The sequence below is a fragment of the Hyaena hyaena genome, unplaced genomic scaffold (genome assembly GCF_003009895.1).
Source record: "Hyaena hyaena isolate Hyena2069 unplaced genomic scaffold, ASM300989v1 scaffold_191, whole genome shotgun sequence".
NCBI classification, from domain to species: domain Eukaryota; kingdom Metazoa; phylum Chordata; class Mammalia; order Carnivora; family Hyaenidae; genus Hyaena; species Hyaena hyaena.
Window position 1 is genome coordinate 1902303 of NW_024080824.1, and position 24189 is coordinate 1926491.

The 24189-nt window shown below is 36.5% G+C and overlaps 1 protein-coding gene across 4 annotated transcripts in view; it reads right to left on the reverse strand.

Annotated features, from left to right (window-relative positions):
* The window catches only part of SMARCAD1 (SWI/SNF-related, matrix-associated actin-dependent regulator of chromatin, subfamily a, containing DEAD/H box 1), a 77396-nt gene that overhangs the window by 38907 nt on the left and 14300 nt on the right, over positions 1–24189 (reverse strand). For 3 of the 4 annotated variants that reach the window (XM_039241291.1, XM_039241289.1, XM_039241290.1), the window contains exons 3-6: positions 23141–23318; positions 16710–16881; positions 13727–13793; positions 8072–8175 (exon numbers count right to left, since the gene is read on the reverse strand). In XM_039241291.1, the coding sequence (XP_039097222.1) occupies positions 8072–8175; positions 13727–13793; positions 16710–16881; positions 23141–23318 (521 nt within the window). The remainder of the gene's footprint in view (positions 1–8071; positions 8176–13726; positions 13794–16709; positions 16882–23140; positions 23319–24189) is intronic. The other variant, XM_039241292.1, reaches the window with a different exon arrangement.

The following is a 24189-nucleotide window of genomic DNA, read 5'->3' on the forward strand; positions in this document are numbered from 1 at the left end:
AAATTATAATATATACATAAATTGCTACGTTATTCAGTCTTAAAAAAAGAATGAAGTACTGATATTTGCTACAATGTGGATGAACTTCAAAAACATTATGCTAAGTAAAAGCTAGACTCAAAAGGGAATAGAACACCTTGTGTGCGTCTATTCACATGAAATACCCAGAATAGGTATATACACAGACAGAAAGCAGACTGGTGGCTGCCAGAGGCTGAGAGGGAAAGAAACTGCACGCTCTTATGGGGTGATAAAAATATTCTGGAACTAGATAGGAGTGGTGGCTGCACAACACTGTGAATGAACTAACTGGCACTGAATTATTCATTCTAAAATGGTTAATTTCATGCAATGTGAATTTTACCTCAATAAAAAACCTCTGATACTTGGAAAACAGTAAACATCTTTTGGAAATCAAATATATGATAGGACAAATTAAACATTCAGCAGATGGGCGAGGATGTGGAGAAACGGGCACCCTCCTACACTGTTGCTGGGAATGTAAACTGGTACAGCCCCTCTGGAAAACAGTGTGGAGGTTCCTCAGGAAACTAACAATAGAACTCCCCTAGGATCCAGCAATAGCACTGCTAGGAATTTACCCAAGGAATACAGAAATGCTGAGGCCATAGGACCACATGTACCCCAATGTTCATAGCAGCACTCTCCACAATAGCTAAAACATGGAAAGAGCCTAAGTGTCCATCAACAGATGAATGGATCAAGAAGATGCGGTTTATCTATACCATGGAATACTACATGGCAATGAGAAACAATGAAATCTGGCCATGTGTAGCAACATGGATGGACCTTGAGGGTGTTATGCTGAGCGAAATAAGTCAGGCAGAGAAGGACAAATATCATATGTTTGCACGTATAGGAGGATTAGGAGGAACTTGACGGAGGAACCAGGGGGAGAAGAAGGGGGGAAATGGTGGGGGAAAGGGAGAGAGGCAAACCATGAGAGACTCTTGAATGCTGACAAAAACTGAGGACTGATGGATGTGGGGGGGAGGGGGGATGGGCATGGAGGGGGGCACTTGTGGGGATGAGCACTGGGTGTTATGTGGAAACTAATTTGACAATAAACTATTTGTAAAAAAAAAAAAAAAAAAACATTCAGCAGATGGTATACCTATCCTTTGCTGTCTGCTCTCAAATCTAATACTCTTTTTTTCTTTTCTTTTCTTTTTTGAGAGAGAAAGAGTTGAGAAGGCAGGCAGAGGGAGACAGCGAATCTCAAGCAAGCTCCACACTCAGCATGGAGCCTGATACAGGGCTCAATCCTATGACCTTGGGATCATGACTTGAACCAAAATCAAGTGTCAGATGCTTGACCGACTGAGCCACCCCGGCACCCTCAGATCTAACACCTGTGCTATCCAGTGGTTACACAGGTGACACAAGGAGTTCAGGCCTAAATCTGTCTCAGGGACTGTACACTTATGAGTTATTCCTGTGATTATTTTTCCTATTCCAGAACGGAGAGTTGGATCAGACATATTTAGGACTGGCAGCAATCTCATGTTAGCTCCTTGGCCCAGAGAGTAAGGGCCATTATTGCAGGAAAAAAACAAATTCACATCCCTAAAACTGAGGAGGGGTAAATGGAAGAGGGAGAAAAAAGGAAGAGGAGAAGTACAAGTAGAATCAGCTGCAGCAACAATATAATGTTACTGAAGAACTGCAGAAACTGGTATCACCATCCCATCCCAATGTACTGCGGCTCCCTGGCCTATACAAAACCCGGATGATGGGTTTTGTAGAATTATTTTAGTTATCATAAACAAAGAGGTGATGACCCCAATTATAACACCTACTATACCAGATGTGGAATTTTTACTAGAGCAATCAGTATAACTGTGCAGTTAAAATGTATGAGATGCTTCTTCCCCCACTACCCCATCCCAATTAGAAAGGACAAGCAAAACCAATTTGTTTTTATCTGGGAAGGGCCAGTGAAAGACACACCTTCACAGTCCTCAGGGCTATGGTAACTCTCCTGTTCTTTCATAATATGGTAATCTGGGACTGACAGTTTTGCACAGTCCACAGAATATCAGTTTAACCATCTACACTGAAGACATCACTAAACTGGACTTGGTAAGTAGGAAGCAGTGGGTACCTCAGTAAGACACACACATGCCAAAGAATGAGAAATAACCCCCCTCAAATTCTGGGGACCACTACCCCTTTCATGAATTTTATGGGGGGGGGTCTAATCTGGGGCATGTTGCAAATGCCATTCAAAAAAAAAAAAAAAAAGAAAAAGAGAGAAAGAAAAAGGTTACATACTGTGTAACTCTAAAAAGAAGCAGAACAATCGGTCGGCCCCTTTGCTTCCTGGAGGCAGGGTATTCTTCATTATGGTGTGCACTGCTTAATCTGTTTATGTACGAATGAGGCCAAGACTGAGAAGGCTCTCTAGCAGGCCCAGGATACGGCACGAGGTGCTCTGCCCCTTGGGCTTCACTACCAATGAGTAGATGCAATGATTCTGAAAGAATCTGTGGCTGAGAAGCATGCTGTATGAAGTCTCTAGAAAGCCCCAATAGGAAAATCACAGCAGAGACCCATAAGCTTTTGAAGCAAGGTCAGGTATCCTTCTGCTGAAAACTCGTCTGTTCTGCTTCAATATAATATATGCCTTTTCCAAAATTACTGCACTGTGCAAAATCAGGAAAATAAACTACAGTTTCAAAAACTCGTGTTAGAGGCACAACATTCAAAAACTTCAGCAGTGACACATTAACAACATAGAAAGGACCCTTAAAACAGGATAGCACAATTTCACACTTTAAATGGTTACGAAGTACATAAATACCACAATAAATGTGAACTGAAGTTTGCTTGGGGGTGTTATCACTGGAAGGATTGCAGCTTGTGAGTTACTGTGAAGTGGTCAAAAAAAGGTTATCTGAACATTTCTTAACGCCAGCTCTGGAACACCATGGCTCACTGTCCTTGTGTTATCTCTGCTATACTGGCTGAGAATATAAATAATAAATTATAAAATAAACATACATTTCTGCTCCTTTGCTAGCCTCCTACTCTCATACTAATGCTGTCTGAATGGTTCTAAAGGCAACTGGGTGCTATGATTCTTATTATAGTCATCATTAAAGCCAGTATCTTCAAACCAGTACAGCTGTTTTCAGGAACACTTACCACATCTGACAACATGCTGTGTTAAGCTGTCATGGTGTAGCCTTATTGAGTCTTCACCATCATTATCATCATTACCCCCTATATCCGCATGGCTGTCAGCAGCAAATTACTACAAGAGTTCTGTGGTCCGATCATCAGCGGGACCCTATCTCTTCAACATCTCCACCTACTTCCTCAAAACCAACCCACTTTCCTAAATCAACACACCTTTTGCCGAGTTTTACAAATTTCTCTATAAGAATCAAATCTTTCAAAACTGCAAATCAAGTCAAGGAGGGTTTTCCACCACACATAATGCAAACGCTCTTGTCACTCTGGGTCGTAAACAATGGAACCAATGAAACTCTGATGTTAAATCTATTCCAAAATTCTATAACCACATCCGCATTCTCACTTTCAATAATAGCAATCAGTGTCTTAAATGCTCACGTTAAATAGTAAGCCATAAATGCTACAATCGTACACGTATCACAGGGCTATCTCAGGTGATTTTTTGAGGAAAAAGCAGGAAAAAATGGGGCTGAGTTCAATTTTTGTAGAGAGATAGGCTTGATAGGAATTGATAGGCATTATAGGAGTTTTTAAGTCTTTCTGGTTTTGTTTTTGCAATAATCCTGCTACAGCAGAAAAGAATTAAGTAAAATATTGCAGATTTGGGTGCTCCATCCATTTTTCCTGTACTGGTAATTAACTCTAAGGCTGACTTATTTCTTTTAAAAGGCTCAGCTTAGTTTGGTCTGTGATAAACTACTACTGGTTTCAGCTCTGAGTCTCTATCTGGCACTAGTGGGAAACAGCACAGTAATGCTATTGTTCAAAGCCCTAATTCCTATTTTATGTCTTTCAGATTTGGGATCTGTGAGGCATGCATTCATAACAGATATGTGTTTCATGAAAATTGAGTTGAATTCAATGTATAGTTGCTTTCTTCAGTTTACTTCTGTATCGCAGTTGTAAAATGCTTCTGGAGCTTTCCATCTACACTCAAGGCTTTGTGTGACAGCTGATGGCTCAGGAATTTGTAGCACTGTTTCAAACTACTAAAGCAACCACTATTGGCACCAAAAGAAGCTATTTCCACAGTATACACTTCTTTTCTCTAAAAGCCTTTGCATGAAAATATCTATATGGAAAAGGTCATTCCTAATCTTTTCACTTTTATCTTTAATACAAATGCTCAACAATCTTTCCTTTTCGTCTATATTTTGTGCCTATCCTGATCTCCCAATATCTGATGATGGTCCAGCCATATTATTTTGTGGTGCTGTCTCTGATGCTCCACAGATCCCTTTACGCCTGCTGCTCAGGACACAGCACCTGTTCTGAGCTCTTCCTAAACATCTGTCTCAAGCTTTTCCTCAATACTTAAAACTTTTCTTCTATACATACTGCCTGATATTTTTTAATGAAATTGCTTAATATGTTTGGGATGTTGAATGGGTGCTTTTTTTCTCAATAGAAAAGTTTGCCAATCTCAAAGAATAGTAGAACACAGCCTTGTGGGGAAATAAGCACGGTGAAATGTGGCAGCCAGCACAGGTCTGGGGTGTGTGCATTTTATGTATTCTATGTGGCTCAGTGCAGCTGGGTGCAGTGTTCTGTGTTCACCTGGTATTGCTCACGAACAGCACTGCACATAAATAGCATAAAATTTGATTATACTAAAATTGGTGTTTAATATATCTACTACACAAATAAATTCACATTTTAAAAGCAGAGGGACTTGGGGTGCTTGGGTGGCTCAGTCAGTTAAGCGTCCGACTTCAGCTCAGGTCATGATCTCATGGCTTGTGGGTTCAAGCTCTGCGTCAGGCTCTGTGCTGACAGCTCAGAGCCTGAAACCTGCTTCAGATTCTGTGCCTCCCTCTCTCTGTCTCACTCTTCCATGCTCAGGTTCTGTCTCGAGACAGGTTCTGTCTCGCTCGCTCTCGTAATAAGCAAACAAACAAACATTAAAAAAAAAAAAAAGATTTAATGAAAGTAGAAGGCACTGATCTCTTTTTGTGAAAAAATTGTTGGCTTGAAAGGGGTCCTGATAGGAACAGAACGGTTGGCCGTGGGACATCAAGTGACCATGAAACTTGAGTTATGTGATCTGGTTATCTGATCCACCAACCTTAAACCTGAGCATAAACAGCAGCAACTCATCATCAAGTTAAAATGGGAGATCTGAAACTGAACTTGAGCAGGTTCAGGAGGAACAAATAAGCTGCCTGTGCAGGTGTCCCAGGCTCCCATGGTACCTACTTCTGCGTTACTGCTCCTGCTCCTTCAAACAGGATTTATGGCATTTGGGGAATTCTTTATGATCAGATAAAGTGAGGGGGAAATCTTGAACTTGGTTTTCAAAGATTCACGTACTGTTAGAAGAAGCCCAAAGTGATGTAAACAAACAAGGTTGAGTGATTTAACTTCATTTAAGAGAGGTTTGGGCAGTACATCTTACCATCCATTTTGTAGAAAAAGAGGCGGCCAGGGGTAGAAAGCTATAATATGTTACGGACAGGAGATGAGGAGAAGAGTAAGAGTAGAAGACTGATGACCAGAAGTCTGGGAAAGAGGTACACTGTTGAACTTCGCAGGACTTTTTCTGAGAACAGAATGCAAGAGCAACCTTTTTCCTTGAGAATGTTCAGCAAAGTCCATCTACTACAAAGGAAATTTTTAGTAATGAAGAAAACAAGATGATCTACTTTGTGAACACCAATAACAACAAAGCCTCTTGAATGCTTGCTCCCTGGGTCTATAAACAAATGGCCATGGCAACATGAATAGAGGCTGTGTATACAGGTTAACAAGACAGTTCCACACCAAGATTTATCTGACTTCCATTACCAACAAATACCTGACCTGCCAAGAGCACCAACGAGTTTCCACAATAGCACTATTTTTTGGGAGAGTCAATCAATTGTCTGGTGGCAAGAGGATTATACTAGACCCCTTTCATCATGGAAGGGACAGTAACAGAAATCTACTCTAAGATGCCTTTCCTATCTACCCACTTCTGGCAATACCAGTTGTGGGTTGAACTACGTCCTTCCAAAATTCACGTAATGAGTAACAACTAGTACCTCAGAATGTGTTTATTTGGAGATAGCGTCTTTACTGACATAATCAAGTTAAAATTAGGATGAATCCTAATCTACCAACTGGCGTCCTTACACAAAAGGGGAAATTTAGAGACAGACATGCCCACAAGGAGCATGCAATGTGACAATGAAGACAAGGATCTACAAGTCAAGGAATGTCAAAGTTCCAGCGTACCATCAGGAACAAAGACAAATGGAAAGCCTTCAGAAGAAACCAACTCTTCTGACACACCAGCTTCCAAAACTGTGATACAATACATTTGTATTAGTTAAGCCAGTTTGTGCTACTGTGTTATGGCACCCATAGGCAACTAACATACCACAGATAGATAGAAAACCTAACTGAGAGGTACCTGGGTGGCTCAGTTGGTTAAGCGTTCAACTTTGGCTCAGGTCATGATCTCAAAGTTCATGAGTTTGAGCCTCATGTCGGGCTCTGTGCTGGCAGCTTGGAGCCTGGAGCTCGCTTTGGATTCTGTGTCCCTCTCTCTCTGTTCCTACCCCCCTCATGCTCTGTTTCTCTCTCTCTCTCTCAAAAATAAACATCAAAAAAAATTAACAAAAATAAATAAAAAAATAAGCCTAATTCACACAGTACACTAATGATACCACAATGTTCTTGACCAGGTCGCTAAGAAAAGTGCACCACTGAATTCATGTCCAGTGATTTCACCACGTGCCTCAAAACATAGAAGGGGCTTACAGAACAGCAGTATTGCTTAGTGAAAATTTAGCACGTGAACTATAGAGAACACCTAAGACTGATTTGTTGTTCAATAGGATGTACAAGCAAAGTAAATGCTTTGAATCAACAATCGATTTGATGCTACTTCCCCCCCAGCCATTATATATAGATTTGTAAACTAAGATGTAGGCTTAGTCTCTTATACTATAGCTATTCCTCATACCTAAAACCCACTCACAGAATTTTTAACTTCCTATTAGTATTAGTTCTCAAGAAAAGAATGCTTCCATGCAGGGACATAACAATTATCTCATCAAATTAGGGTAGAGATTGCCACCTAGCTACCAATGCTTCTTTTACCATTGAGTTACAGATAAGTAAGTAAGTAAGTTACTATACTAGTTGGGGGTGATGGATTTTTATTACCAAAAAGAAACTGTGTTGTCTTGAATGCAGACAGGGAGGACCATGTCTGGTTTCACTGGGAGGCCTCAATAGTTCTATTCTTAAAAGTTAATGGAAAACTATAGAATAACCTAATAAAAACAAAACCATGATTATTTTTAGATAAGTAGTTTTAAGTTATTAAGAGTCCATCTAGAAGAATTATAATTAGCTACCCTGGGGAAGGAGGAAAGGGTGCTGGTTCAACCATATATTAAAAGTATATTTTCAGGGTGCCTGGGTGGCTCAGTCGGTTAACAGTCCAACTCTTGGTTTCGGCTCAGGCCATGATCTCCAGGTTCGTGAGTTTCATCATCACATCAGGCTCTGCACTAACAGCGCGGAGGCTGCTTTAAATTCTCCTCCACCCCCACCCCCACCCCTCGCACTCTCTTTCTGTCTCCCAAAATAAACATTTTTTTAAAAAAGGATATTTTCCCTTCCCCAAAAGTTACTTTATCGTACCACTAGAATATTTTAATAATTTAATTTTATAACTCAGAGATAATTAGTACCAGATAAATTAAAAAGAAAGCACAGTCATAAATGAAATGCCAACAGCATCTGATCTGGCTGTGAGAGAGAAGTCTAATTCATCTGGATGCATTTAGGTCTGATATCCATAGATTCAACATACTCTGTGTCTAATAGCTGATTTTGATACTTTAATTCAAATGTAACTTACATGATCCAGTCTTTTCTTCTTTATAGACTGATCATCATTAAACTCATCTTCCTCATATGGCTCTGAAGAAGAAGATAATTTTCTTTTCCTGGGTCCACCACCTTCTAAAATGGAGAGGCACAATCAAAGTTTGCACAAGTATTATAAGAAGCATCAATGTTAAACAAAAGTAAAAAAGTTATAATGAACATGTGTAGATAGTTCTCTGACATCAGGCCCAATGTTATTTCTTCTACATTATCATGTAAACTCAATAAATGTCAACTGAATTAAAGGAAAAGTGAACAGAGATTCTTACCAGTCTTTCAAAAGTATAAATCACTCTAATGATGTTATTTGTAAACCATCATTATTTAATAACAGCATCGCTAAACTGAATGGTCATTCTACAAAGCAATACTGAAATGAAAGAGTTCTCCTCAGTGACTGAGTGTTGAGCAGTGAAAAAAAAGTTGAGCCCTATCTGTGTAGCTTATTGAATACCATCACTAATACCAATAATTGTTTACTATGTACCAGGCTTTGCAAAGGGCTTTTAGAAACTGTTGCTTCACTTATTTTCCACAATCAACTTACAAGGTAGGTAACAGTCTCATTTAATAAATGAGGAGGAAGTGAAATAAAGACAGCTCAAGCGATTAATGCTCTTAACCTAAAAACAAGACAGTGTAACATACAGGCTATAACAGTGTTAGAAAATTTACATATTCTGCCATAACTGAAAGAAAAACTCAAACTATATGATCTTAAAAAAGCTTTATCACAGGGGTGCCTGGCTGGCTCAGTTGGTAGAACAGGTGACTCTTGATCTTGGGGTTGCTGAGTTCAAGTTCCACGTTGAGTGTGGAGATTACTTAAACTAAAATGCTAAAAAAAAAGGAAGCTATATTATGTATTAGTAGTTTGAAGATATTTATCTATTTCTTATATACTTTTACTTTCATAAAGCCAATTCCTTAGACATACTGCTGTGCTAACGTGAAGGCATCTGTTTGAGCTTACAAAAGTACAGTATTCATTACATCAGTACCCTAATTATGCTGTTAGAAATAAAACTTGTAGAAGTGCAATATTCAAACTAAATACAAACATGACAGCTTTTAAGTTGTAAGCCTGAAAACTTTATAATATGGTTATAACAAAAAAGGAAATGTTATCAACATTTTAATGTCTAATTTCCATGTAAATGTTTAAACTTTTGTCTTCTAATTTGTTCCATAAAGTAAATGTGCATTCTGCAGACACCAAGTAATTCCAAGCATCCACTTTAAAAAGGGATCATCACAATTATATTTGCTGGGGTGGGGTGAGCACTGTTAGTCATATTCTACGTCTGGAAATAAAAGCTTCAAACAACATGATTTATGCCAGGTCACCTCGATATGTTTCTTTCCTGAAAAAATAAGAGCTTTGTTTTGTCAATAAAGGATTATTCAACCTTAAACATATGTTTATACATCCTTCTTTTCGTTAATATTATGACACCAAATATTTACATGTATTTAAAAAGGCCACAGGCAAAAAATTTGCAAATAAGATAGGGAGAAAATGCAAATCTACAATCTGACTGCAAAAATATTACATAACAGTACACAACGTTGTTACCTACATCTATCTCTATAATTATTAATTAAACAGTTTGCATTTATCTGTATGTTATCCTCAGCCCAAGTGCAGCTACCATCTGCCACCATACAACGCTACTATAGACTATCTTCCCTGTGCTGTGGGGACATGTTCTCACTTGTGGTGAGTATAGCATATAGTTATGGAATCACTTTTTGTACACCTAAAACTAATGTAACACTATGTGTTAACTGTACTTCAGTAAAAAAAAAAAAAAAAAAAAAAAAAGTTTGTGCATATATCTAAAGAAAACAAGTTAATATTCTATTCTAAATATCACTTCCAAATTGTGTTTCATACTTCTCATCTTTTATTGGGGGCACTCACCATAAATTTCAGAAAAAAAAAGTTAAAATTAAAATTATTCCTTATACCTCAGATGAAAATAAATTTCATCTAAGTTCATATTTAACAATAAAAAATAAAACATGAAAACTATAAAAAGAAAATAGACAAAGAACACATATTAGCAGTTCAGCAGGAAAAAAAATGAAAGAATACTCAACTTAATAATTAAAACTTTAAAATACCATTATTTTTCATCCATTAACAAATAGTAAACAGACAGACCCTAGCAGACCACAGGCATAAAGGCACTTTTAAATGTTATGCATTGCTCTAGCCTTTCTGGAAGGCAATCTAAGTAACACACCTCAGAATTCTAGATATGTGTATAGTTTAGTCCAACAATTCCTTCTCTAGGAATTTATCCCACAGAACTGACGGAAATGTGTGCTCACATATACATACAAGAACTCTCACAAACTGTCTAAAACCCAAGATATTAAACAAATTAGAATATACTCATAAATTCCACTGTTATAAATTAGGTAGACTTTTATAAAATAAACATGGAAAGATATCTCTAATTATTGAAAAGGTTACAAAGCAACAAATATAATAGGATCACAATCACATTAAGAATGTTTTGCTTATATTTATACAAACACAGAGAAGTAGAAGGAACAGCTAGACAGACTCTGGACAACATCAATACATTTCATATTTTTACCTTTTAAAATAGGATAAAAACGCTGGAGATATATATATGTATATATATATACACACACATGTGTATTATGCATACATATATGTCACCTAGTGTCCGTAAATGAAAACTTTCAGAAAGCAATGAATAAAAGGTACCTATTGTTTAATATAGGAGTTATTATCTATAAGAAGATTATAACTTGTGCTAAAACCAACATCCATCATCATGATGCATAGAACTGTCCAAAATCTCTTACATATATTTAAGGCCTTTTCACAATGAGAAACAATGAAATCTGGCCAAGTGTAGCAACGTGGATGGACCTTGAGGGTGTTATGCTGAGCGAAATAAGTCAGGCAGAGGACAAATATCATATGTTTGCACGTATAGGAGGATTAGGAGGAACTTGATGGAGGAACAAGGGAGAGAAGAAGGGGGGAAATGGGGGAAAGGGAGAGAGGCAAACCACGAGAGACTCTTGAATACTGACAAAAACTGAGGACTGATGGATGTGGGGGAGAGGGGGGGATGGGCATGGAGGAGGACACTTGTGAGGATGAGCACTGAGTGTTATGTGGAAACTAATCTGACAATAAACTATTTGTAAAAAAAAAAAAAAAAAAAAAAGATTCTCATGATAAAGGAGGAGATGATTCAGAGACCCAGAAAAGCAGGCATATCTATACTACATTATACGTGTAGTAGACATCTGTTCATATTTGTTTTTGTTGCCTGACTTCCATCCTGATCATTGTACTCAGTTTCTCTCGAGTGCAGGAGTTGGAAAACTATGGCCTGCAGGCAAAATCTGGCCTATTTATTTTATAAATAAAGTTTTATTGGTACATTAAAAAAAAAAATAAGAAGGCCTTTTCAGGGAAAACGGTCTTAATATATCCAAATCAGTTTCCTGTTGATATCGTATACTGGAGGGCTACCTTACGTTGGTGTCATTCCAACACCTGAGAAGTGTAATGTGCTAAAGATGAAGATGACTGATATGACTGTGCATTCCATTCTAAGACGAAGCATGGAAGTTTACTTAAAAACCAAGAAAACCCTGATTTCTTCTTTTCTTCTAACTTTCCACTTGAAAATATTTTTTTAAAAAAGAAATATCAATCTATAGTGCAAGAATGAGAAGAAAAAAACTCAAAGGAAGTTCACATTTAATGTGGACTGTAAACTCCATGAAGGCAAAGGTTTTGTCAATTTTGTTTCCATATGTAACCTCAATGCCTAACACAACATCTCGCACCTAGTACTAAGTGCACAGTATCTGTTAAATTAATAAATAAGTTGAATGATATAAGTTGCTCAAGAGAAAAAATATTAGACACTACTATGGAATAAAGTTTTTCTACAAATTTGAAAAGATTATGAACTATTGAGGTATTATAAGAATATGTAAAATTTTCCAATCCATTTTGCAACTCAAGAAATGTTCATTATGTGTACCATTTTTCAGGAACTTTGACAGTAAGTGCTAGAGCTATAGTAATGAGGGAGCTATCAATCTTCTCCTGTACCATTTTCTATCAGATGGCCCCTGCAAATAAATAACTGCTAACATTTACTAGGAACTTATTATGTGCCAAACACTACATAAGAAATATACAGTATCACTTCTTCACAACAAGCTATGACATCAGTACTATTATTACACTATTTTGCTCCTAAGGAAACAGAAACACAGAAGAGTTAGGCAACACTGCCCAAGGTCACACAGCTAGGAAGTGGAAGAAAAGGAAGAATCTTAACATTCTATGCAGTTAGCACCCACACAACACAATACTATTCCCTTACTCAGATTGGAAAGAATGAAAGAATTAAAATATTTCACATGGATGAAACAATATCATCTTTGGAATGCACGCCAGCAAAATCTACTTGGGAGAGAGGGAAATAGGCACTTATTCACACAATATTAATGAAAAAATAAATTAGCACAACCTTCAAAAAAGTAACATGGAAGTAGATATTAAGTAGTGTATATTTTTTGATTCAGCATCCCAGTTTGAAATTTAGCCTATAGAAATAACATAAAGATTTCCTTATAAGACTATTTACTTTAGTACTATAATAAGATAATAAAAATATAAATGCTAATTAACAGAGAAATAACTAATATACCAATCTTACAGGCTGTTACAGAAGAATGTTATGAGCCATATTTAAAAGATGGATAAATCTGCTTGTTCTGATGAGTTACCCATGAAAAATTATCAAATGATTTTTTTAAATATGCAAACCAATACTATTGTTACATTTCCTAATTTAAAGCGTGTGTGTGTGCGCGCGTGCATTGTACAGTGGTGGGGACAAGCATAGGAAAAGTTGAAAATGATACAAAGCAAATTCGAGGGTGATTAATGGGAGTGTGGGTTTGTCTTCATTACTTAAATACTTTTATGGTACTAGGAGTATAGGTTATTTTTACTGGTTTGGTATATACAAGTTAGGAGGAAAATACAGTATTTGCTTAAAGAAATTGGAGGTGCTTTTATACTGTAAGCTCCTTCAAAGGCATTTATTTTTGTATCCCAAGCCTGGAACATAGCATAAATATTTACTAAATGAAGGAATGCTGATTACCAGCTAGGACTTTCCACAAGACATTATGTTCCTACTGACTCAGATTTGTAGACCTGTAAATAAAACCACAATGCAATTAGAAAGGACACTTGAGAAAGAAAGAAAATATACCTTCCAAAACTTCACTGTTACGAGATTTGATCTGTAGAAAACAAGCAAAATTACCAATGAAAACCTGCCCCCTCCCTAGGGAAGAAAAAAAAAAAAATCAACCTAGAAAATGTGATTCCCAAATAGCTGTATGACCTCAGGTAAGTCACTTAACCTTCTTAAGCTTCAGTTTCTTTATTTAAAAAAACTGAAGCTATTAGTAACTCATAAGGATCCTGTAAGAATTCATGAATGTGTTTAGTAAATTGTAGAGCAGTAGTAAAAATGTGAAGATATTTATTATTATTATATAACTAATAAATACACATGGGTGGAAACTAAGCCAGGCATACCTGCATCACCAAACATCAGCAAGGCAGCAGCAATTGCTCCATCCATAGTGCTTGTTGATTCAATCAACTAATAGAACAAGAAAAGATGGTTTGAAAAAGAACGCTTTAAAAAGTCTTTCACAAGTCTGTACAACGTAAGCATTTCTTACAATGTTGTTAGATTTATCATCACTGTTGATGAAATACATACATAACAGTATATCCAAGATTTTGTTATTTTTATGTTTTAATTTGCAAGGTTCTACATTGAAGCCTTAAAAACTCCCCACTTATATGTGTGTCCAGGCAAAGAAAGAGAGAGAAAGAGGGAGAGAGGAAAGAGGGATACTTGTAGACATCTGTATTATTCCTTTTTTGTTTATTGTCAAATAAACCACAATTCTGCAGTCACTTTTTTAAAAATCTAATAAATTCTTAAGATGAGTGGGACAAAGGGTTCTTTTTGATTTTTCCTCTATTTGTGAATCATCTGAATTTATTAAAGAACAGTCATATACTATTCATATAATTAATATCCTCAATATATATTTTTATAGTATTCTATGACACTCTGTATTTCAGAAGGAACTAAACATCTGTATTTTTCTTTTGCTAGTCTCCCTAATTTCCAATGAGCTACTTGTTTTAAAAAAATCTTACATTTTGGTGTGGTGATTCAGATCTTTCATACTTGTTTTATAATTACTGAATAAATGCTTTTATTTAAAAACTGGAAAAAAATAAAATGAAAAAATGAAAAATCTTACATTTTTAAACAAACTATTTTTATATTAAATTAAATATTCTCAAAACAATTAAGAGCACTCACTCTCTTCTGGTTTTCTTAATCTTGGATCCTTAAATATTTTATAAGCCCCCCCTTCATTTTCAAAATACCAAAACACATTCTTATCAAGTTTAGGATTAAATTTATATTTTACAATTTCTTGAATTCCTTTATATGGGTGTAAGAGTCTTTGCAGAGCACTTTATAAATGTTACCTTAAATCTCTTGAAATGATTGGGATCAGCTGAAACAGAGTACTTCAAGAGTGCTCTGCTTTGGAGTAATATGCTAAATTCCCTAAATTTCAAATACTGATGTAATGAAACATGCATATAAATTCTATGTATCACTCTTATTCTCCCACTGCAATTATAAAATTAGAGATAAATATTCGTACGGAAGGAAAAAAACCCTTAAACTACATGAACAATTAGCAAGCAGGCTAAAGTATTTTTAAACTGCAATTTGTTCCTTTGAATATTTAATACTTCATCACGTATATTCTGTTAGAAGCTCTTTCCAACATTATAAGTAGCCTCTGTAGCTACTAGTTGTTACATGTATTGTCTTCTTATTCTAAAAAAAGAAAAAAAATCACATCAGGAGGAAAATAACACTGCTAGCAAGGTGCAGACTCAAGATACCACTAGTTTCATTTAGCTAACAGTAAGAAGGTACCAAAATGATTTAGGGAAACAAAGATTCAGGTTAAAAATAACAAAGAATAGAAATAATCTATTCTACAGTTTAAACTAGGAGGCCCAGAATCACCTTTAGTTTTATGTGGCCTGAACAGTTTTTTTTGTCTTTCTTTAAATTTGTTACCATAAAAAGTTAACAAATTACTGATACAACAATGACATGGATGAACGTCAAACCCTTAGGCTAAGTAAAAGACACCAGTTGCAAAAGATCACATATTATATAATCCCATTTATGTAAAATGTGAAGAATAAGCAAACCTAAAGACAGAGATTAGTGGCTGCCTTGACCTGGAGGAGGGAAATGTGGAATGATCGTTAAAGAATACAAAGCTTCTTTTTAGAAATATAAATGTTCTAAAAATAGATTATGGTTATAATTGCACAACCTTGCAGGTATAAGAACAACTAAATGACACACTTTAAATAGGTGATCTGTATGGCACTTAAATTATATCCCAAGGATACTATTAAACTGATCAACAGTAAAAAAAAAAAAAAAAAAAAGAAAAAAGAAAAGAAAATCCAACATTTTCACTTTATTTGGAAAATTGGAATACCTTATTTAAAAAATGGGCTATCATTGATATCACAGTCATATCATGCTGACGCTAGAGAGCAGCTACCCATTTCAGAGACAGCATATACTCTATAATAGGTTATTGTCTCTCACTTCAAAGTTACCTGCCTAGCCCATTCAGATACGGTAACTCCTGAGGTTCAGATTGGACACAATGGTGACAAGAGAGAAAAAGATGAAAAACACATAAACTTACCAACTTGACAATAAACTATGAAAGAAAAAAAAACCACATAAACTTGCAATTAAATGGTTCCCCTACGGTCATTTAAATAGTAAGTCACAGAGCTAAGAATAAACTATTCACTAGTAATCTTCAGAGATTTAGTCTCTACCTGAAACTTAACTGAATAATCAATTTTTATGTGCTCTTATAATGAGATGCCTATTACAATGCAAATATAGCCACTTATTTTGTTTCTACTCAGGTCAATCAATTTTACTCAACAAGGGTGCTAGTGGTGGGATAATTCTTTTGTTATACAGGGCCATCCTCAGTACATGGGGTGTTTACAGTGTTCCTGGTCCCATGGCACCAAATGTCAAGAGCCAATCCTTTGTTATTATGAAGACCAAAAAAAAAAAAAAAAGCCTCCTGACATTTCTGAGAGTTCCTAGTGGGAGATGGGGAAGTCTCTATTTTAGAACCATTTAAACTAAAAAACAAAACAAAACAAAAAAACAAACCATAAGGTATGTTAGTTATTAAGGGAAACTCAACTTATTATATCATTTATAGGTGAATATCTTACCTATTTAAAAAGTTAATACTCCCAACAAGTAAATCTCTGGCATTTACTTTTATTATTACATAAAAGTTAATTATCTCAAACATACTTTAAAAAAAAAAAACTATCCTCTAAATATAGTACTAGATACAAGAGAAATACAACATCATTATAGCTATAATAACCAATTACTATAAAAGGGTATAACCTTAAGTAAGTCATTGTCACTTCTTTGTGGGAAAAGTTCCTTCAAGGTCTGAAGTTTAGCGTCTTTAAGGTCTTCCAATTCCGAAAGGTCTTCTAATTCTGAAATATCATCGTTATGTCTACCTGCCATGGTAGGAAGGCCCTGGGACTCTTCATCTTCAGAGGGCTCAGAACTAAAAATATTTTCATAGGAAAAAAAAAAACCAGTATTTTAATATATTATTGTTATTACAATCATATATATGTATATGTAATATAGTTCTTCTCAATCTGAATGCAATCTATCCCTATCAAAGATTAAAACAACTTTTCTCATTTCAGTATGGTTATACAGTATATGTAAAATCTACATTCCCAGAGTCAGCATACTTTGAATATCTCTTCATATTATCTGGGCTGGGATGAAAAAGAACAATAAGATACCTGGTATTTATTTTAAGATACACAAGGTCCCCAAGCACCAGAAATAAGTATTTTAACAAGCTTCTAGGCTGACTTCTTGATCCTGCTCTAAGAAAATGCTCTAACGTAGGTAAAATAAATCCCTTCCTTTGTCACTAACGCCTGTCCTTCAATATTTGAAGGTGACTACATGGCTCTCCCTTTCCATTACACTCAGACCTCTCATCCTTAATGTACTAATCTCTGAATTCTCACTCTGCCTTACTACAGTCATACTTCTGACTCTGCCATCTAGTTCAGTGAGAAAATTCAGGTTGGAATCTTCTCACAATTTCTACCCTGGATAACCACTTTCAAAGGTTCTTACTCTGCTAACTGTCACCTTCACCTAATGATCGGATTCACCACCATCTGGTGAGACAAACTCATGTGCCACTTGATGTAGTATTTATGTTGCCTATGAATCTTAACATGCCTTGGATTTAACATCTAGTTCATAGGAAATAAAAGTGAGAGAGGAATAAATTCAATACCATCATAAGGAAACAGAAAAATCTATTTCCTCTAAGAAAAGCCTCTTCTTAAGTTAATATCATTTAAAAAGAGAAGGGAAGGGGAGCCTGGGTGGCTCAGTAGGTTGCGCGTCTGACTTCAGCTCTGGTCATGATCTCACTCATGGGTTTGAGCCCCACATCAGGCTCTGTGCTGACAGCTCAAAGCCTGGAGCCTGCTTCGGATTCTGTGTCTCCCTCTTCTCTCTGCCCCTCCCCTGCTCATGCTGTCTCTTCCTCTCTCTCTCAAAATAAATGTTAAAAAATTATTAAAAAATAAAAAAATAAAAAGAGGAGGGAAGAGGACTATTCAAGATAAAAAGAGAAGTCAGGAGTTTTATCATGCAAATACAGTGGATTCTCCTTGTTTGGATACTGGTTTGGAAAAGCAGCTATAAAACACACGAATATAAGCTGGGAATTAGATGATAATGGAGAATGGTTCATTTCTAACAGTACTCGGTTTTCAGGAGGAGGAAGATGTATTACCAAGTATTATTAAGGGTAGAAATGTTCAGATGTCCATAATTTAAAATACTCCAGGCCAATAATAGATGAAACAATGAAACAAGTTAACAAACATTAAGTATAGGTGGTAGGTATATGGGTGTTCATTGTCCATTAGTTTATTTTCTTGTATGACTAGAAGATGTAAAAAAAAAAAAGAAAAAATCCACAAAAACAAGAGTTGATGACTTTGTGTCCTTTTATCTAGTCTCAGATCAAGTTCTTCCCTTCTGCTGAAGGTAAAGTCCCCTCTCAGTGCTAAAGGATTCTAACCCTTTCTACTTCCTACAACACCCTGCTTCAACTATCTACTGTCTTCTTTCCTCAATCTCTTCTCTCTCCTAAGCTCTTCCTCCCAAGCCTACAATGAGCTCAAGACTATATTAACGAATTCAGTGTAACAAGAGTTCTAGAACAGTGAACATAGCACTGAACTAAGCAAATTCTCGGGGCACCTGGGTAGCTGTCAGTTTAAGCATCCGACTTCGGCTCAGGTCATGATTTCATGGTCGTGGAATTGAGCCCCATGTCAGGCTCTATGCTGACAGCCCAGAGCCTGGAGCGTGCTTCCAATTCTGTGTCTCCCCTGCCCCCTCTCTGCGCCTCCCTCGCTTATGTGTGCACTCTCCCCCCACAAACTAAATTTAAAGAAAACATAATAAGCAAATTCTCCTTTCCTCTACAAATTTTATAAAACTGATTTTTCAACTTGCTCATTTCCTACATAGTTCTCATCTCAATGTTTTACTACCTTCTGCCCCACCATTTTGATGAAATTGTTCTTACCAGGGCAATAACATCCTTTAAAATATCAAATGTAATGGAAAGAGCCTAAGTGTCCATCAACAGACGAATGGATCAAGAAGATGTGGTTTATCTATACCATGGAATACTACATGGCAATGAGAAACAATGAAATCTGGCCATGTGTAGCAACATGGATGGACCTTGAGGGTGTTATGCTGAGCGAAATAAGTCAGGCAGAGAAGGACAAATATATGTTTGCACGTATAGGAGGATTAGGAGGAACTTGACGGAGGAACAAGGGGGAGAAGAAGGGCAGAAATGGTGGGGGAAAGGGAGAGAGGCAAACCATGAGAGACTCTTGAATGCTGACAAAAACTGAGGACTGATGGATGTGGGGGGGAGGGGGGGATGGGCATGGAGGAGGGCACTTTGGGGATGAGCACTGAGTGTTATGTGGAAACTAATTTGACAATAAACTATTTGTAAAAAAAAAAAAAAAAATGTCAAATGTAATAAAAACCTTTCATTGGTTAGCTATTCCTCTGCAGTCCCATCCACTGCTGAGGCATCTCTTTGAAAATCTAAACCTATAACCATGGGTTCTGCAACATTAGTACTTGTGATTTTCCTTTGCCTCTCCACTTGTCCTCAATCTCTAAAGAAGGCTTTTCTTGAGACTTCAGACAGAGAAAACATTAAACCATCCAAGTACTTTGACCACATACCTTCAATCTAAAGACGAAAGAAAACTTACAAACTCTGAACTCTACTTAATAGGCTTAATGGTCAAGTCGTATGATTACAGCAATTCTGTAACTATTTATGCACACTGGATAACTGAACCAATTAAGAAATAAACTGACATAAGAAAGCAGAGTTCTCATAGTGAGAAAAGGAACTATAGAAGGCAAGGCAAGGAAGAGGCTTGTAGTGGTAGATTAGAATTAAAGGTATCATTAAGGGAAGCCTGGGTGGCTCAGTCCATTAAGCATCTAACTCTTTGTCTCAGCTCAGGTCATGATCTCATAGTTCATGACTTCAAACCCCATATCAGACTTTGCATTGTTTGGGATTCTCTCCCTCTCTCTCTCCTCTCAAAATAAACTTAAAAGAAAAAATATCATTAAAAACTCATGATTTAAAAACACAAAAAACAACACACATACATTCCCTTCATATTTCCTTAGTCCATAGAGCTAAAAGGGCCATGACAGAACCCTGTCTTGCCCACTAGCAAAGAAACACTTCTAGTCTCCAGATTTCCAAATATCATGCTCTATTGAAAGGAACCAACCAGTACCTCCTGGGAGAAATGGCTAATTCTAAATTCAGACCTAGGGGAGGGATAATATAAGTCTGGACCATCTTATGCCAGAAGAAAAAGACTCGTAAAAATGACAGGAACCTCTCAAAACTAGAGAGGGCCCTCATGTGCCAAAACTTAACAATTTGAGCACCTAAATGAATAACAGTAAGTGAATAACAACTCATGGAACAAATAAACATCAATAATTCCATTTTGATATTTATTTATACCATATAAATACTATATAAATGAATAAATGAGGAGAAAAGACAAAACCCTTTCTTCTATTAGAATACCAAATAAAGTATAAAATCTGAAATGCTAGTTAAAATACCATCAATTTGCAACCATCAGTATAATAACTGATTCAGGTTAGAATCATCAACAGATACTGTAACTACTGAGTGAAGGTCTGCTAAGGAATAAGATCATTACCTAGTCTCAAATTATCTGCCCATAGATTAATCACTGTGAAAGGGAAAATGGTAACTATAGGTGAAACCTGGCAGGTTTGTGAGTGATCCAAGTTCACTTCCACAATAAAGAGACAAATCGCTATCACTGTGCCTTGAAATATGACACACCGAGCCACAGAATCATTTATGTAGCATTCTTGAAACTTAACAAATTTAATCATGAAGAAAATCAGGTTAAGCACAAATTGAGAAACATCCTTAAAAAAAATGGCCTCTTACTTTCAAAGGCCAGGAACATGAGAAACAAACAAAAAAAGGCTGAGAAACTGTTTCAGATTAAATGAGACTAAAGAGAGATGACCCTGGGTAAAAAATTCCAACATGATACTAGGAGAAAAATTACAATAAAGTACTACTTAAAATGTGGTCCAAGGACTGACTGCTGGTTCTTAAACTCACACTGTTATCCATCAATGACAGGATAAGGAATCTACACGAGATGGTAAAACAAATAATGTTACTAAGCATATCACTTAATCCAGCTGATTTCTCCTTATACAACCTACTGGCAAAGGACCTGGTACACTGATTTACATTCTAGGGCACATTCCTTATTTACAAACCAGGACTTTAGAATAGCACTGCTATAAAGGACATTACTGGGATTAATAGGTAAAATTTAAATATGCACTGTACATTAGATAAGTATACTGTGCAATGTTAACTGGTAATTCTGAATATGAAATGCTACTTTTGTAATTTAAGAGAATAACCTTGTTCTTAGCAGGTAAATGTGAATCTAATACATTTAACCATGTAGGATCTTCACTATTTTTCTTCACTACTTTTTATTTCAGAGTGAACGTCATGAGAAAGGCATATTCATCACAGCTTACAAAAAGTTCATTTTAAGAGGAAATTCTCATCTTATCAGCCACAGGCACTCTTGATCTCCTGCTCCTTGAACATTTTCTTCACTTAGCTTCTGATCACACAACCTTTTGACCTTTCTCTTACCTCAACAACTATTCCTTCTTAGAACCTCTACAGATTTCTTCCCATCTGTTTCTAAAATCCCAAGTTCCCCTGGCCTGAGTCCTTCAACCAAGAGATCTTCTCTTTTCCAGCTACATTGGTGTCCCCTGGTGATTTCACTTTATCATATGGCTTTAAATATCAAATCTATATTCTGACAATTCCTAAATTTAGATGCTACCCAAACTTCCCCCTAGAGCTCAAATGTCATATATCCAATTGCCTACTTAACATCTCCTGCCTAGATGTCTAAGAGTCTTCTCAATTACAGCATGTTCAAGACTGAACTGTCACTCTCGGTCTTCAAAAGGCGCTCTCCTGTCATACTCAAAACAGTCTTCCTTATCTCAGTTGATAGTAACTCAATCCTTCCAGTTGCTTAGGCCAATCCCACGGTCATGTTTGACTCCTTTTTCTCCCACCCCACATCAACAATAAAACCTCTCTGCTCTACCTTCAAAGTATAGGCAGAATCTAACCCCTTCTAATCATCCCAAGTAGTAGCCCAGTCTAAGTGTCCATCATTTCATGCCTGGGTTATTACAACAGTATCCATACTTCTATGCTGTTCCCCTTCAACCTCAAAGACCTTTTTAAACATGTGAGTGAGATAATTTTACTCCTCTTCTCTCTATACTCCATCAGCTTCCTCTCTCATTCAGAATAAAAGCTAAATAGCCTATGGGCTCACCACAATTAAATTCCTCTTCTACCCCACTGCTTACCTTGTGACCTTGTCTTTCACTCTGTATCATTTGCTTCCTTAGAAACATCAGGCTTAACACCACTTCAGGGTCACTGAACACGTTACTTCCAATGAGCAGAATACTCCGCCCTGCCTCCCACCCTCATACCCACATGGTTCACTTTCTTAACCCCCCTTCAGCTCTTTACTCAAGCATCATCTTCTCAATAAAGCTTTTTTCCAACTATGCTCTTTAGAAACCACACTCCTACCCCTGGCCCTGAACTCCATTATTTTCCTTCCCTTTTGGCTATAATATTTATTATTTGGCATACGACATTGTTTGTTTATTGTCTTTCTACCTGACTATGACACAAGCTTTGTGTTTCTCCACAGAATGTGCCCAAAAATGTTAAAATGATTTGACTCAAGAACAGATTGTAAAGCAGTTACAGATGATCAAAGGTATATGTTCAAATAATTTCCCTATCTTGGAGGGCTAAAAAATATTATCTCCTCTCACTAACCTTTTTATTGAAAAGTGTCTGTTATCCAGAAGCATATGCTGTGTGTGCATGCACACACACATGCACATACGTGCCCATACACATACACAGTACCTCTCTACAGCTCTAAGTTAGGGAAAAATAACATGTAATAGGGAAAAGGGAAAAAAGAAAGAAAAAAAGAGAGAACTCACTGAGCTATTTTTCAAGTTAAATACCTTTTTCTTGAAAAACCTCTTACATAGGCAAATAAAATGCAGTCTGTTAAGCTACTTACACAATAATCACTGTGTCTTTGTTGAATTTTTTCTCTTGAACTGTACTGGAGCAATTTGGAGACACAGTATCTTCACTATCAGAAGACAAATCAATATACTGTATTCCTCTTTGATTCTTGAAATATGATATACTGGCTTTTCTTTCATTTTCTGTAGTTTCTGGAACACTAGAATCTTCTGCAAAAGAAAAAAAAGGAGAAAAGCATTTGAGCAACTTGAAAATAAAACAAATTTGTTTTTGATAATTATAACACTATACTAAAAATCTCTAATTCTGTGCACTGTTTCATTCTAAAACTAAAAATTCCTACCAATTTTCATTATTTTTTTAATTATTTATTTTATTTTGAGAGAGAAAGAGCACGTGAGTAGGGAGGGACAGAGAGAGAGTAAGAGAATCCCAAGTAGGCTCTGCACTGTCAGTGCAGAGTCTGACGCAAGGCTCGTTCTCAGGAACCGAACCCTAAAATCATGACCTGAGCTGAAATCAGAAGTCGGTGCTCAACCAGCTGAGCCACCCAGGCGCCCCTCTATGAGTTTTTAAAGAAAAATTAATAGTCAACCAAGGTTGATGTTAAATGATTTTCCATTTCACAGGTTAATTTACTTTCAAGACCCTAGTGGAAACTGCAAAAGAGAGTTTTGTGCTTTACAGTCTCATCTTTTTTTCTCTGTGCTTTTACTTCCTAGTACCCAGTTTTCACCTAAATGACCACAGACACTACAGCCTAAAAGACCTGCATTTCAATCCTGTCTCTTAGCCAAGTTATATAATCACTCTAGACCCCAGCGTACTCACCTATACAGATGCTAATAATCACAGGGCTAATATGAACATAAAATCAGTAAATATATATTAAGGATTTAGGTTAGACATTGGCATATAGCTTGCATTCAATAAACATTACCTCTTACACAAATGTTGGTTGAATTATGGTCCCTCTGAAATTCTTATATTTAAGTTGCAACCCCCAGTACCTCAGAATGTAACATATTTGGAGACATGGTCTTCACAGAAATTAAATTCAAATGAGGCTGTCTGGGCAGG